Source organism: Staurois parvus, unplaced genomic scaffold, assembly GCF_062004578.1.
Source record: "Staurois parvus isolate SC_StPar_1 unplaced genomic scaffold, SC_StPar_1.0 ptg002176l, whole genome shotgun sequence".
Taxonomy (NCBI): domain Eukaryota; kingdom Metazoa; phylum Chordata; class Amphibia; order Anura; family Ranidae; genus Staurois; species Staurois parvus.
In genome coordinates, this window is record NW_028319972.1 from 16,618 (window position 1) to 34,267 (window position 17,650).

Below are 17,650 nucleotides of genomic sequence, written 5' to 3' on the forward strand. Positions count from 1 at the left end.
GCGCGACTTGGCATGTGATTAGCAAGTCGCATTGCATGCAAATCACATGCCAATTCACATTCGGTGTGACTGGGGACTTAAAGCAGAACTAAACTGCCAAATTATCAAGTGGCTGGGGTCATAACTGATCACATGTGCAGCTTCGCAACAGTTGAAGATCAAACAGAGGCTAAGATGGCAGCTTCCTTGGCTGAAAACTAGAGGAGGGTTTAGTTCCGCTTTACACACTGGCCAAAACAGGTCCAGGCAAACCTCATTCTTGATTCATCAGATTTCCATAAATATATAGAAGACATTTATCATTCCCGTATGTTTTGTGCACACTTTTAAAATGAATGTACATATTTACAAAGAGAAAAGGTAATAAAAAGGACACAAAACATTCATATTACATATTGGACACAAAATGTTAAAAGAGCAAATATTAAAACATATTATGCTTCAGACTATAGGAACCCAACTGTTAGACCAGTGGTCTCCAAACTGCGGCACGAGGGCCAGATGTGGCCCTTTGCTTGTCTTTGTCTGGCCCTTGAGGCACTATTCCTCCCACTGACACCAATGATGGGGCACCATCCTTCCCACTGACACCAAGAATGGGTCACTATTCCTTCCACTGACACCAATGATGGGGCACAATTCCTCCCACTGATACCAATGATGGGGCACTATTCCTCCCACTGACACCAATGATGGGGCACGATTCCTCCCACTGATATCAATGATGGGACACTATTCCTCCCACTGACACCAATGATGGGGCACCATCCTTCCCACTGACACCAATGATGGGTCACTATTCCTTCCACTAACATCAATGATGGGGCACTATTCCTCCCACTGATACCAACGATGGGGCACTATTCCTCCCACTGACACCAACGATGGGTCACTATTCCTTCCACTGACACCAACGATGGGGCACTATTCCTCCCACTGACACCAACGATGGGTCACTATTCCTTCCACTGACACAAATGATGGGTCACTATTCCTTCCACTGACACCAATGATAGGAAACTATTCCTTCCACTGACACCAATGATGGGGCACAATCCTTCCCACTGACACCAATGATGGGTCACTATTCCTTCCACTGACTCCAATGATGGGGCACTATTCCTCCCACTGACACCAATGATGGGGCACTATTCCTCCCACTGATACCAATGATGGGGCACTATTCCTCCCACTGACACCAATGATGGGGCACTATTCCTCCCACTGACACCAATGATGGGGCAATATTCCTCCCACTGACACCAATGATGGGGCACGATTCCTCCCACCGATACCAAGAATGGGGCACGATTCCTCCCACTGATACCAATGATGGGGCACGATTCCTCCCACTGATACCAATGATGGAGCACTATTACTCCCACTGATACCAATGATGGGGCACTATTCCTCCCACTGACACCAATGATGGGGCACCATCCTTCCCACTGACACCAATGATGGGTCACTATTCCTTCCACTAACATCAATGATGGGGCACTATTCCTTCCACTGACACCAATGATAGGACACTATTCCTTCCACTGACACCAATGATGGGTCACTATTCCTTCCACTGACACCAACGATGGGGCACTATTCCTCCCACTGACACCAACGATGGGTCACTATTCCTTCCACTGACACCAACGATGGGGCACTATTCCTCCCACTGACACCAACGATGGGTCACTATTCCTTCCACTGACACAAATGATGGGTCACTATTCCTTCCACTGACACCAATGATAGGACACTATTCCTTCCACTGACACCAATGATGGGGCACAATCCTTCCCACTGACACCAATGATGGGTCACTATTCCTTCCACTGACTCCAATGATGGGGCACTATTCCTCCCACTGACACCAATGATGGGGCACTATTCCTCCCACTGATACCAATGATGGGGCACTATTCCTCCCACTGACACCAATGATGGGGCACTACTCCTTCCACTAATACCAATGATGGGGCACTATTCCTGCCACCGATACCAATGATGGGCCACTATTCCTCCCACTGATACCAATGATGGGCCACTATTCCTCCCACTGATACCAATGATGGGGCGCTATTCCTCCCACTGACACCAATGATGGGGCGCTATTCCTTCCACTGATACCAATGATGGGGCGCTATTCCTCCCACTGATACCAATGATGGGGCGCTATTCCTCCCACTGATACCAATGATGGGGCACTATTCCTCCCACTGACACCAATGATGGGGCACTATTCCTTCCACTGATACCAATGATGGGGCACTATTCCTCCCACTGATACCAATGATGGGGCACTACTCCTCCCACTGACACCAATGATGGGGCACTACTCCTCCCACTGATACGAATGATGGGGCACTACTCCTTCCCACTGACACCAATGATGGGGCACTACTCCTCCCACTGATACCAATGATGGGGCACTATTCCTCCCACTGATACCAATGATGGGGCACTATTCCTCCCACTGACACCAATGATGAGGCACTACTCCTCCCACTGATACCAATGATGGGGCACTATTCCTCCCACTGATACCAATGATGAGGCACTATTCCTCCCACTGACACCAACGATGGGGCACTATTCCTCCCACTGATACCAACGATGGGGCACTATTCCTCCGACTGACACCAATGATGGGGCACGATTCCTCCCACTGATACCAATGATGGGGCACTTTTCCTCCCACTGATACCAACGATGGGGCACTATTACTCCTCCTAATGACCACATACGCGGTCTAATTTTTTTAAATCCCACTGACCATCAACTCTGAGACTCTTGTGGACCCCCACTGATGCTGGGGCATCTTCTACTCCCACAGTCTGGGCCTCCTAAAGTCTGAAGGACAGTAAACGGGCCCTTTGTTTCCGAAGTATGGAGACCCCTGGTCTAGACCAGCAACACTAAATTCAGCCTCATCCTTCCAGTGTAATAGGAAATAGATGCTGCCCAGTGCTGGTAATTAAGTCTTTACTGCCTTCCAGGCAGAGAGTTGATGTATTTTAAACAACCATGCAATCCCCTTATTGTTGTCACAAAATACATTCTCACAGAGGAATACTTACTGAGAAATGGTGTTGGTATCTAGGTCAACACAGCTGACATCCGGAGGGGGCTCATACAAATCAAAGTAGCGAGAATCAATTCCCACAATGAAGGGACAAGGGGCACTCAGCACGTCCGCCAGGGCCAGGGGGCAAAGCGGGATATACGGACAAGGCCAATGGAAAGGGAAGATCATCTTACAAAACAAAACGAATGTTATTGTCAGTGAGGTAAGGTGTCAGTTATCGCTGGACAATGCAATCATACAGTAAGTGGAAGAAACACAAAACAATCATTAGAAATCTGTCCGTTTACTCTGCTCAAGCCTTCCTGTATCTATTGGCATGTGTGCAGTGAGACTGTCTTGGCATATTTAAAAAGTAAAAAGTGATTTTAGTATCAAGACCAAGAAAGAACTAATCCAAGCAGACACTTATTTTGGTTTATTTAACCACTTCCAGTCTGGACACTTTCCCCCCCCTTCCAGTCCGGACACTTTCCCCCCCCTTCCAGTCCAGACACTTTCCCCCCCTTCCTGTCCGGACACTTTCACCCCCTTCCAATCTGGACACTTCCACCCCCTTCCAGTCCGGACACTTTCACCCCACTTCCAGTCCGGACACTTTCACCCCCTTCCAGTCCGGACACTTTCCCCCCTTCCAGTCCGGACACTTTCACCCCCTTCCAGTCCGGACACTTTCACCCCCTTCCAGTCCGGACACTTTCCCCCCTTCCAGTCCGGACACTTTCCCCCCCCTTCCAGTCCGGACACTTTCACCCCCCTTCCAGTCCGGACACTTTCACCCCCTTCCAGTCCGGACACTTTCACCCCCTTCCAGTCCGGACACTTTCCCCCCTTCCAGTCCGGACACTTTCACCCCCTTCCAGTCCGGACACTTTCACCCCCTTCCAGTCCGGACACTTTCCCCCCTTCCAGTCCGGGACACTTTCCCCCCCTTTCAGACCGGACACTTTCCCCCCCTTCCAGTCCGGACACTTTCCCCCACTTCCAGTCCGGACACTTTCACCCCCTTCCAGTCCGGACACTTTCACCCCCTTCCAGTCCGGACACTTTCCCCCACTTCCAGTCCGGACACTTTCACCCCCTTCCAATCCGGACACTTTCCTCCCCTTCCTGTCCAGGGCAATTTTCAGCTTTCAGCGCTATCACACTTTGAATGACAATTGCGCAGTCATGCAACACTGTACCCATATGAATCTTTTACCATTTTTTTGAGACAGATAAAGCTTTATTTTGGTGGTATTTATTCACCACTGGGATTTTTATTTTTTTTGCTATATAAATGAAAACGTCCAAAAATTTTGAAAAAAGTGTTTTTCTTATACAATTTTGCAATAAATAATATTTCATCATAAATCTTGGCCAAAATTTATTCCGTTATCTTTTTAGTAAAAAAAAAAAAAGTATGCCAAATTAGTTTATAACCAAAAATTATAATTTTTAAACATTTTTTTTTACATTTTTAGTTTATTTTTTTATATTATTATTTATGGGTTTTTTTTTACATACCGTCACCCTAGCAGTACAGTGTCACCATGGAAGATTTTTTTTTTTTTTTTTTACAGTGATTGCTTTTATACCCATATAGGATGTAAAAGCAATCATTTCTCTTTCTCTCTGTCTGCATTCTTGCAGCCATTGAGAAATACTGTGTGAGCTGTGATTGGTCAGAGCTTGTCACATGGTACAAGGCTGTTGTGAATAGCCTTGTACCATGTGACCTTGGTGATCATTCACAGATTTCACATGTAGTAAGCAATGTCGTCACAAGTGACATCTTGCTTACTACTTTGCATGTGATCACTGATTGGCCAATCAGTGATCACATGATCGGGACCTCGAACAGAGGTCCCGTCCGACGATCGGTGTTTCACTGTTTCTGGAAGACACAGCGGGCACCGGATCGCTGTGCTGCGCGCTCCCAGGGAGCGCGCACAACTAGAAATAGCGGGTGCCGTTTATGAACGGCAACCCGCCCCTGGAGTGCCACCGCCCTGCCGACGGCAAGTGGTTAAAACCCTTCACGCTGGCGCCTCCCGGCCCTTTAATAGTTTCAGAAGCCGGGAGGGGTTTAGGGATCATGTGACCGCCGGGACGCGCCGTCACATGATCGGGAAAGGTCCCGATCGAAAGAGAAGACCGGGACCTTTCCGTGGGTACCGGACATGTGTGCTGGGAGTGCGCTCTCAGCACACTTTTTTTTTAGAATTGACCGCAAATGTGCGGCCGCTCGGCATCTAAGCCCAGCACACATTTGTGTGCGGCTGGCATGAACAGGTTAAAGTGGTATTCAACCCAAAACTAAAAATTTTATATTGAAGCTTACCAATCGTTCGATGTGGTGGCTGCATTCGTTTTCTTTTTAAGGCCCCATGTACACGGGACACTTCTGAACAATGGAAACTGACTGCTGGAAAACGTAGGTTAAAAAAACGTCTGTTTGCGTTTATGTTCATTTAGAAGTGATTTTTTAAAGATAAGCACAGCAGAACCTCCCAAATGCCCAGAATGCACTGAAAAGTGGTAAATTATTAACTATTTCAGACTGTTTCAGAGAATTACAGAGAGTAGAAGCAGAGACAGCAGTATGTGTTGAGATTAGCTTAGGTGTGAGTTGCTCATTAACATTTCTTTTGTTTCCAAGGGTGGGAAAGGTGTCTGGTGGAGGGAGTCATTAAGGTCACCTGGCAGGGCAGCCTTAGAGGCTGTAAAAGCAATCATTTCTCCTTCTCTCTGGCTGCATTCTTGCAGCCATTGAGAAATACTGTGTGAGCTGTGATTGGTCACAGCTTGTCACATGGTACAATGCTGTTGTGAATAGCCCTGTACCATGTAATCTAGGTGATCATTCACAGATTTCACACGTAGTAAGCAATGATGTCAAAAGTGACATCTTGTTTACTACTGTTCACGTGATTACTGATTGGCCAATCAGTGATCACATGATCGGGACCTCACACAGAGGTCCCGTACAGCGATCAGTGTTCCGCTGTGACCTCCGGACATAGCGGGCACCGGATCGCGGTACCAGGCACTCCCAGGGAGTGCGCACAGGCAGTGAATGCGGGGGCCATTTATAAACAGCCATCAGCTTCGGCACTGCTCCCGTCCAGCCCTGTACCATTTGATCTCTGTGATCATTCACAGATTTCACAAGTAGTAAGCAATGATGTCATTAGTGACATCTTGCTTACACCTATTCATGTGATCACTGATTGGCCAATCAGTGATCACATGATCAGGACCTCACACAGAGGTCCCGTACAGCGATCGGTGTTCCGCTGTGTCCAGAGAACACAGCGGGCACCAGATTGCGGTGCCGCGTGCTCCCAGGGAGCGCGCACAATCCAAAATGGCAGGCGCTGTTTATGAACAGCAACCCGCCCCTGCACTGCCACCGTCTTGCCGGACCGGGAAGTGGCCGGACCGGGAAGTGGTTCAAGTAACGCAGCGCCGCATTGCAAAAAATGGCCTGGTCAGGAAGGGGGGGGGGGAATCCTCTGGAGGGCAAGGGGTTACTTTCTTTTAATTTATATTCTTTGTTTAGCTCTTTTGAAGGGGTTAAAATTTCGAGTCCAGACCTACTAGCCGGTCACAAAACTTACTCGCCACCAGTTGCCCCACCCAACCTTGCCCAGGTCCACCCCCAACCACGCCCCCTTAAAGCTTATGAAATTACATTTTTCTTTAGAATAAATAGTCCGAAATATAAAACTGTACACAGTAATGTATATCCCAGCTCCCCTGTACTCTATTATAGTGATAGGACATGCTGTATACAGTACTTACTGTCCCCCCGAGTCCCCCGCGGCGGTGGAGAGCGGACCTCTCCTGCACTTGTCCCCTCGGCGGTGGTGCCGTAGAAGCCGGAAACCGGAAGTTGTAAACCGGAACTCGGCTTCACAATGAGGCTTGGAGCGCAGGTGTAGTCATCTGTGCTCACCGCTCGCAGCCGCTGGCCGCTCGCCACAGAGGAATTTCTCCTCGCATTTGGCGAGCGGGAGAGCGGCTTTTTCAAGCCCTGTCTTTTGTATTGAATTGCTATTTTTCATTTGAGAACATAGGAGGTGTACAGCAGCTTATAACACGCAGAGGATGGATTCCATTCTATCTGGTTTGTGATTTCCATGAACTTTCTGCAATATGCTCCTGTATGGGAAGTAGAATGGCAGGCCAGTGATGAAGCTTCTCCGCCATATGCCCCATTCCCTCCTACTTTGCAGGCTGGCTCCCAAAAGCTGCCTTTGGATGAGATTCGGCAGCGTGAGCTTCAGAGCAGCCTGTTCATGTTATGCAAACAAGGTGATGTGGCATCTCAATCTGCTTTCACCATTTCCACGCAGCCAGCACAAGGAACACTCGGGGGATCGACAGTGACACCATGTAAGAGCACTCGGCATTTTCATGGCTTAGGATGCTGCAACATGGGATGTTAAAAAACCCCACATACTGATTGTAATGGCAGGGAGGAAACATAAAATATTAGAAAAGCATTTGGGTGCGGCGTTGCATGACTGCGCAACTGTCAGTTAACCACGTCATGTCCGGACACTTTCACCCCCTTCCAGTCCGGACGTTTCCCCCCCCCTTCCAGTCCGGACGCTTTCACCCCCTTCCAGTCCGGACGCTTTCACCCCCTTCCAGTCCGGACGCTTTCCCCCCCTTCCAGTCCGGACGCTTTCCCCCCCTTCCAGTCCGGACGCTTTCACCCCCTTCCAGTCCGAACACTTTCACCACCTTCCAGTCCGGACGCTTTCCCCCCCTTCCAGTCCGGACGCTTTCCCCCCCTTCCAGTCCGGACGCTTTCCCCCCCTTCCAGTCCGGACGCTTTCACCCCCTTCCAGTCCGGACACTTTCCCCCCCTTCCAGTCCGGACACTTTCCCCCCCCTTCCAGTCCGGACACTTTCCCTCCCCTTCCAGTCCGGACACTTTCCCCCCCCTTCCAGTCCGGACACTTTCCCCCCCCTTCCAGTCCGGACACTTTCACCACCTTCCAGTCCGGACACTTTCACCACCTTCCAGTCCGGACACTTTCCCCCCCTTCCAGTCCGGACACTTTCCCCCCCCTTCCAGTCCGGACACTTTCCCCCCCCTTCCAGTCCGGACACTTTCCCCCCCCTTCCAGTCCGGACACTTTCCCCCCCTTCCAGTCCGGACACTTTCACCACCTTCCAGTCCGGACACTTTCACCACCTTCCAGTCCGGACACTTTCCCCCCCTTCCTGTCCAGGCCAATTTTCAGCTTTCAGCTCTATCACACTTTGAATGACAATTGCGCGGTCATGCAACACTGTACCCATATGAATTTTTTCGCATTTTTGGAAACCGATAAAACTTTATTTTGGTGGTATTTATGCACCACTGGGTTTTTTTTTTTGCTATATAAATGAAAAAGTCCCAAAATTTTGAAAAAAAGTGTTTTTCTTATAAAATTTTGCAAATAAATAATCTTTCTTCATAAATCTTGGCCAAAATGTATTCAGTTATCTTTTTAGTAAGAAAAAATAACCCAAATTAGTGTCACACATTGAATGACAATTGCGCGGTCATGCAACACTGTACTCATATGACATTTTTATTATTTCTTTCACACAAATAGCGCTTTCTTTTGGTGGTATTTAATCGCCGTTGAGGGGTTTTATTTTTTGCACTATAAACAAAAAAATTTGTAAAAAAAAAAAGTTTTTCTTTGTTTCTATTATAACATTTTGCAAACAGGCAATTTTTCTTCTTCACTGATGTGTGTTGATGAGGCTGCACTGATAGGCAGCACTGGTGGGCATTGATGAGAAGTCACGGATGATGCTGCATTAATATTCAGCAATGATGGCCACTGACAGGCGGCACTTATTGGTGGCACTGACTGGCAGCACTGATGAGGCTGCACTGATAAGCAGCACTGCTGGGCATTGATGAAGAGGCACAGATGATGCTGCACTGATATGCAGAGTTAGGCACTGACAGGCGGCACTTATGGGTGGCACTGACTGGCAGCACTGATGAGGTGGCACTGATGGGCATTGAGGAGGCACGGATGCTGCTGCACTGATATGCAGCAATGATGGGCACTGACAGGCGGCACGGACGAGGTGGCACTGATGAGCACTGATGAGGCGGCACGGATGCTGCTGCACTGATATGCAGCAATGATGGGCACTTATGGGTGGCACTGACTGGCAGCACTGATGTGGTGGCACTGATGGGCATTGATAAGGAGTCATGGATGATGCTGCACTTACATGCAGCAATGATGGGCACTGACAGGCGGCACTTATAGGTGGCACGGACGAGGTGGCACTGATGAGCACTGATGAGGAGGCACGGATGATGCTGCACTGATATGCAGCAATGATGGGCACTTATGGGTGGCACTGACTGGCAGCACTGATGTGGTGGCACTGATGGGCATTGATAAGGAGTCACGGATGATGCTGCACTTATATGCAGCAATGATGGGCACTGACAGCCAGCACTTATGGGTGGCACTGGCTGGCAGCACTGATCAGGTGGCATTGATGAGGAGGCATGGATGATACTGCACTGATATACAGCAATGATGGGCACTGACAGGCAGCACTTATGGGTGGCACTGGCTGGCAGCACTGATCAGGTGGCATTGATGAGGAGGCATGGATGATGCTGCACTGATATACAGCAATGATGGGCACTGACAGGCGGCACTTATGGGTGGCACTGACTGGCAGCACTGATGAGGTGGCATTGATGGGCATTGATGAGGAGGCATGGATGATGCTGCACTGATATGCAGCAATGAGCACTGACAGGGGGCACTTATGGGTGGCACTGACTGGCAGCACTGATGGGGATTGATGAGGAGGCACGGATGATCCTGCACTGATATGCAGCAATGATGGGCACTGACGGGCAGCACTGATCATCAGTGCCATGATGATCAGTGCAGATCTGCTCTGTGACATTTGCCTGTTACCGGCAGTACTTCCGACGCTGTGACAGCATGAGGAAAGTGCTGCTAATAACCAGCAACTGTATTTACTCTGATCTGCTCTGTCATTGGACACAGCTGATCACGTGGTAAAAGACCGCTGTGATTGGCCTTTTACATAGTCATGTGATCAGCTGTGTCCATAGGACACAGCAATCACTGACAGCACCAGGTGCGCGCCGCTGGGGTGTGTTCTGGGAGGACGTCATGCGAGTAGATTTTGCCGGTGTTTCAAACGCCAAACGCTTGTAAGCGCAGTTAATCACGTTTAGAAGCGTTTTTTAACTGTTCCAGGTGCTGTCCGGAGCCTTTTTTCACCATCAGAAATGCATGCAGAGCGTTTTCCATATATTCAAATGGACCGGTACACCAGCACAGTCAGTTCCAGGTTTCACGTGAAGGAACAAAGGAACAAATGGTAGAACGCGCCGCATTATGCTCATGATGGGATCCATAGTGAATACAACCAGAAAAGACCTCAACACATACTGCTCCCTCTGCTTCTGCTCTCTCTATTTCTCTCAAAATCTCTGAAATAGTTAATTATTTACTGTTTTTCAGTGCATTCTGGGCATTTGGGAAGGTCTCCTGAGCAGGGGCGGACTGACAACTCATGGGGCCCTGGGCAATAGGGGATCATGGGGCCCCCGTGTCCTTGCCCAAACTCAAAAAAACCTATGAAAAAGGTACCAGGGGCATCTCATGGGGCCCCTACTGACCCCAGGCCCTCGGGCAGTGCCCGAGTTTCAAAAACGGTCAGTCCGCCCCTGCTCCTGAGGTTATCTTTTAAAAACCCTGCCGGGCTGCATGCTGGGTTGAGGGTCTGGTACGGATTTTGGGGGAACCCCACGCCATTTTTTTTTTTTCAGCTTTGGTGTGGGGCTTCCCCTCAAAATCCATACCAGACCCGAAGGGCATGGGGGGGGGGACCCCACGCCATTTTTTAAATAATTCTTTAATTGTCTGCAATTCTTTCTTTGACATTCAGCTGTCATTGGGAATCCCGCTGACAGCTGAAACATGATGCATGTTTTTCACTAATAAAATACTGCATGACTTGATAAAATAACTCGTGCTGTATTTTAGTAGCCTTTTTTAGTGAATTTACTATTTTTCAGTGCATTCTGGGTATTTGAAAGGTCTCCTGAGGTTCTCTTTAAAAAACGCCTCTAAACGCAAACACGCATAAACGCGGTATGCAAACACGGCTAAACTGACGGTTTTTAACCTACGTTTTCCAGCAGTTTCCATCGTTCAGAAGAGTTTTCCAAGCGCCCCGTGTACATGGAGCCCTCATTGTGGTCGACAAACTTGTCTGTCCTACAGCGGTGACTAATGGGGCTCAACCTTTCCCCAAGCTGTGAGCAGACCTTAGACGAGGATGCAGCGCTATATTCTCTACACCACTAAAAAGCCGCTATTATCCCATGTTAAAAAGTCTAACACAAAGAAATTCATACTGTGAGGTCGCTGTTAAAAAAAAAAAAAAAAAAAAAAAAAAAAAGCTTTCTTTTTTTTTTTTACAATGCCCAAATTGTCATCCATTTAATCTGTAAAATTCAGGGATTTTACAGGAGTATCCCAAGGAGACTCAAAAATATGACATTAACTTCGTCTCACATCGGTTCCCGGAGATTTAAAGCCTTTTATCAAATGCAGAAGAATGTGACCCAATTGGCTGTAGAATGGAAAGCGGTAAAAAAAAGGTACTTACAGAGACCAAGGCTTCGGTGACGCTGGTGAGAACAGACGGGCGTAACGAGTGGATGAGGATTTTGTGCTCCGTGACGGCAAAGACCAGCAGAGTCACCGCATTCTCGGGGCCCAAATTCTGCAGCAGCGTGGAAAATTTTCCTCCACTGTTTGTAAGATAAAGTTTTATATGAGCAAAAAGTATAAACCTACTGAAATGCAGAGATTTTATAAAACATTTTAAGTAATTTATTTATGAATATACCAGCCAGCTAACTAGACAAACGTAAAAAACGGCTACAGCCTACATGTCTCTGTCCGCTGATGCGTTTCGCCCCAGCCACCGAGGCTTAGTGATAGCCCCTATGACTATGAATCCTATAACTTATGCAGGCCATAGACGGGTCGAAAACAGTCCGTTTTTAAAAAAAAAAAAAACGAAAAATCAGTTGTTCAATAGGCCGATGTTACCACCAACGGTAAAAAAAAAAAATCGCCCGATTTTCGTCCCGTCTACGGCCGGCATTTAATTACTTCTGTCCCTTGCAGAGAACTCCGCTATTATATTTGACATGAAAAAGTCTTGCGGTTGCAACAATGTATCCATTTCGGATACAGATGTTTTTATTTGGATACAAATAGATACATTGTTGCAACCGCAAGACTTTTTCATGTCAAATATAATAGCGGACGGGAATTCTTCTTCTTTTTCTTCTTCTTGCAGGTCACAGTTCATGCGAAGATTTTTTATCAGTAAAAAGATCGGCCGATTTGCCCATCATTGCTGGGAAAATTGGCCGATCGGCAAAATTGGCCGATTTTTTTCCAACTTCACAGATAAAAGATATGTGCCAAAATCCCGAAAAACGGCCGACCAATTAACCCACTAACGGTGTGAAAATCAGACAATTTTTTTTTCGGCCGAAACATCGGCCAATTTTCGACCAGACTATGGCCTGCAGTAGGCGGGGTGAAACGTGTCAGTGGGGGGGAATGGTCGTTTGGCAGAGACATGTAGGCCAAAGCCATTCTTTACTTTTAGGTCACATTAGCTGCTTGAGAGTGGTGTTCTCACCACTGCTTCGCAGCGGTTTGCAGCATTTAGGAGCCTTCATTGTCTTTTTTCTGCTGGCAAATCACTCCCAAAGACGCAAAAAATGAGTTTTTTTTCTGCTTGTACAAGCTGAAGCTTCAGAAACACTACTAGACTAATATAGTGCGCACGAGCACATAGGACAACGCAATTTACTTCTAAAGGCAGAAAAAAAGCTCAATAGCTGCTGCTAGGGGCGTTTCCTTAAAGGATGAGTTCACCTTTTGTAACATGTTACACCAATATCCAGGGTGTAACTTGTCACAAATGGACCCCAGCCCCTGATCACCCGGGGATCTTCTGCCCCCGCAAGCTATCACAATTTACAAAAACCTCCGCCCACCCTGCAGCGTCACTCATTCACAGTATTCTGTGAATGAGAAAACTACAAGTCCCAGCATCCTTTGTGGCTGTCAGCTTGTAGTTCTCAAAGAACTAGCACGGCGCTGTGGTAGTTCACTGAGTCTATCGGTGAGTATCTGCTTGCCCATACGATGTACAGGCACACAGATACACTGACAGGTCTGCAGGAGTCCTGCCTGGCACTAGTGATCTGCTGATCGCTGGTGCAATACTTTAGAGGCTCCAGAAACAAAAAATAATAAGTGCACATTTTATTGCCAGCAAAGGTGAACTTATCCTTTAAAATGTTACTAAACCCCGGACCCTGCATTCACTATATCTGGTCTCCCCGGACCCTGCATTCACTATATCTGGTCTCCCCGGACCCTGCATTCACTATATCTGGTCTCCCCGGACCCCGCATTCACTATATCTGGTCTCCCCGGACCCTGCATTCACTATATCCGGTCCCCCTGGGCCCTGCATTCACTATATCCGGTCCCCCCGGACCCTGCATTCACTATATCCGGTCCCCCCGGACCCTGCATTCACTATATCCGGTCCCCCCGGACCCTGCATTCACTATATCCGGTCTTCCTGGAACCCGCATTCACTATATCCGGTCTTCCTGGAACCCTGCATTCACTGTATCCACTTCTCCCTGGACCCCGCATTCACTATATCCGCTCTCCCCGGACCCCGTATTCACTATATCCGCTCTCCCCGGACCCTGCATTCACTATATCTGGTCTCCCCGGACCCTGCATTCACTATATCCGCTCTCCGCGGACCCCGCATTCACTATATCTGGTCTCCCCGGACCCCGCATTCACTATATCTGGTCTCCCCGGACCCTGCATTCACTATATCTGGTCTCCTCGGACCCTGCATTCACTATATCCGCTCTCCCCGGATCCTGCATTCACTATATCTGGTCTCCCCGGACCCCGCATTCACTATATCTGGTCTCCCCGGACCCCGCATTCACTATATCTGGTCTCCCCGGACCCTGCATTCACTATATCTGGTCTCCCCGGACCCTGCATTCACTATATCCGCTCTCCCCGGATCCTGCATTCACTATATCCGCTCTCCCCGGACCCTGCATTCACTATATCCGCTCTCCCCGGACCCCGCATTCACTATATCCGCTCTCCCCGGATCCTGCATTCACTATATCCGCTCTCCCTGGACCCTGAATCCACTATATCTGCAATCCTTGGACCCTGCATTCACTATATGCACTGGATATAAAAGGTATTCAGCAGTTTATATTTACTAAAATAATTCTGTGTTGTGCAAGCATTGGAGATCTATTGAGACCAGCGACCAAGGCGGCAAAGGTCAATGCAGCTTACTGATTAATTAATTGCGATACACTGCTTTCCGTAGTCTGTCTGTGAAGGTCATGGGACTTTGCCAGGAAAGGCAAGCCAACAGACAAAAAAAAAAAAAAGGAATAATTATTCAATCGCTAATTAATTTTCCCAGTAATTACATGTAAATGTTGCGGCAATTATGCACCAGCAGAAAATGCAGTCTGTACAAGCCACAAATCACTCGCTTTCATTTTTTTTCTTCCCTGGTGCACTAATGAACCTCGGCATTAAATCGGAGACCGGTCACAGAGCTGGCAGTTGTTACCCCCCCCCCCCCCGTGATCCACAGAAAAGGAGAGAGAGACGTCGCACTGCGGGAGAAGAGGTTGCCAAAGTAACCAAACCGTGTTTGCGCCGGCAGGCTCAGAAAACATGCCCGTCACATGACAGCACCCATCAGGTTCAATTAGCTTTAGCTGTGCGGTGTTATGCAATGCTAATCCCAAGGAAGCCGGAATTACACTCGTCCACCTGGGTGTCACTGAGCCCAGCAGGGCTCCCCGCGCACTCAGTGCTCCCGAGTTCAAAGCCAAAAGAATGTGTACTTGCCTCAGTGGGAGCGGCGAGGACACGGGCTGGCTGAGGATCAGGGTGTCGTGCGGGGAAAGCTGTTCGGAGAGACAGAAAATTGTGTTTACTCAGTACAGCAAAAAAAAAAGGGGTTAGAAATACACAAGAGATGAATCAGGCGGACTGACCCACCAAATATAGACCAATCGATTAGTGGGGATCCCATCACAGCATATCACACACAGGTGTCCACTCTGGGGCCCCCGCTTCAGCTAAGATTTATAGCTATAGGGGGAAACATGGGGGGAAAACAGATGCTGTGTGTGCCAGATTACAGCAAATATGGGCCATCAAGGTTTTACCCTGTGACCCATTTATTCCAAGTAAAACTGAAGCTGGCCATACACTATAACAGTAGTCTCCAAATTGTGGCCCTTTAGGGCACTATTCCTCCCAATGACACCAACAATGGGGCCCTATTCCTCTCACTGATACCAACTTTGGGGCCCTATTCCTCCCACTGATACCAACGTTGGGGCCCCATTCCTCCCACTGATACCAACGTTGGGGCCCCATTTCTCCCACTAACACCAATGGGGCACTATTCTTCCCACTGATACCAATGATGGGGAACTATTTCCCCCACTGACACCAATGATGGGGCACTATTCCTCCCACTGATACCAATGATGGGGAACTATTTCCCCCACTGACACCAATGATGGGGCACTATTCCTCCCACTGATACCAATGATGGGGAACTATTTCCCCCACTGACACCAATGATGGGGCACTATTCCTCCCACGGACACCAATAGGGCACTATTCCTCCCACTGACACCAATGGAACACTATTCCTCCCACTGACACCAATGGGACACTATTCCTCCCACTGACACCAATGGGACACTATTCCTCCCACTGACAACATTGGGACGCTATTCCTCCCACTGACATCAATAGGGCACTATTCCTCCCAGTGACACCAATAGGACACTATTCCTCCCACTGACACCAATAGGGCACTATTCCTCCCAGTGACACCAATAGGACACTATTCCTCCCACTGACACCAATAGGGCACTATTCTTCCCACTGACACCAATATGGCACTATTCCTCCCACTGACACCAATAGGGCACTATTCCTCCCACTGACACCAATAGGGCACTATTCCTCCCACTGACATCAATAGGACACTATTCCTCCAACTGACACTAATGATGGGGCACTACTCCTCCCACCGATACAAATAATGGGGCACTATTCCTCCCACTGACACCAATGATGGGGCACTACTCCTCCCACCGATACAAATAATGGGGCACTATTCCTCCCACTGACACCAATGATGGAGCACTATTCCTCCCACTAATACCAATGATGGGGCACTATTCCTCCCACTGATCCCAATGATGGAGCACTATTCCTTCCACTGACACCAATGATGGGGCACTACTCCTCCCACTGACACCAATGATGGGGCACTATTCCTCCCACTGATCCCAATGATGGAGCACTATTCCTCCCACTGCACTGACACCAATGATGGGGCACTATTCCTCCCACTGATACCAATGATGCGGCACTATTCCTCCCACTGATACCAATGATGGGGCACTATTCCTCCCACTGCACTGACACCAATGATGGGGCACTACTCCTCCCACTGACACCAATGATGGGGCACTATTCCTCCCACTGACACCAGTGATGGGGCACTATTCCTCCCACTGACACCAGTGATGGGGCACTACTCCTCCCACTGACACCAGTGATGGGGCACTACTCCTCCCACTGACACCAATGATGGGGCACTACTCCTCCCACTGACACCAATGATGGGGCACTATTCCTCCCACTGATACCAATGATGGGGCACTATTCCTCCCACTGACACCAATGATGGGGCACTATTCCTCCCACTTCACTGACACCAATGATGGGGCACTACTCCTCCCACTGACACCAATGATGGGGCACTATTCCTTCCTCTGACACCAATGGGGAACTTGTCCTCCCACTGACACCAATAGGGCACTATTCCTCCCTCTGACACCAATGGGGCACTATTCCTCCCTCTGACACCAATGGGGCACTATTCCTCCCACTGACACCAATGATGGGGCACTATTCCTCCCACTGACACCAATGATGGGGCACTATTCCTCCCTCTGACACCAATGGGGAACTTGTCCTCCCACTGACACCAATAGGGCACTATTCCTCCCACCGACACCAATATTGGGAAGAATATTTCAAATATATTTTTCTTCCATACGGGATGTGAAGCTTATTGCCATATCCTGTTCAATCCACAAAAGTTTTTTTTTTTTTTAAATTAAGAATTCATACACAGAAGTCTTTGATTTCAGCCAGCAAGTAAAGATATTTACACTTTTAAGGAATATTTACCTGAACTAATATTCTTGGTCTTTGAGGAGAAGGAAATGGAACTTTATGCATAAAGTGGGAGATGTGTCTGGATGAAGGGGGAAAAAAATGTATAGAATTAACAAGAAAACATCAAATGCACAAGAACAACAACAACAGCAAGTCAAAGACAATGGTAGCCTCCCTAGCGGTCTGA

At 48.3% G+C, this 17,650-nt stretch overlaps 1 protein-coding gene across 1 annotated transcript in view; it reads right to left on the bottom strand.

Annotated features, from left to right (window-relative positions):
- The window catches only part of LOC149432273 (C-myc promoter-binding protein-like), a gene marked incomplete at both ends in the record, with an annotated part of 73,400 nt that overhangs the window by 15,675 nt on the left and 40,075 nt on the right, over positions 1-17,650 (bottom strand). The window contains 4 exons of the mRNA XM_089665300.1: positions 3,078-3,253; positions 11,759-11,903; positions 15,100-15,158; positions 17,476-17,542. Coding sequence (XP_089521426.1) covers positions 3,078-3,253; positions 11,759-11,903; positions 15,100-15,158; positions 17,476-17,542 — 447 coding nt within the window. The remainder of the gene's footprint in view (positions 1-3,077; positions 3,254-11,758; positions 11,904-15,099; positions 15,159-17,475; positions 17,543-17,650) is intronic.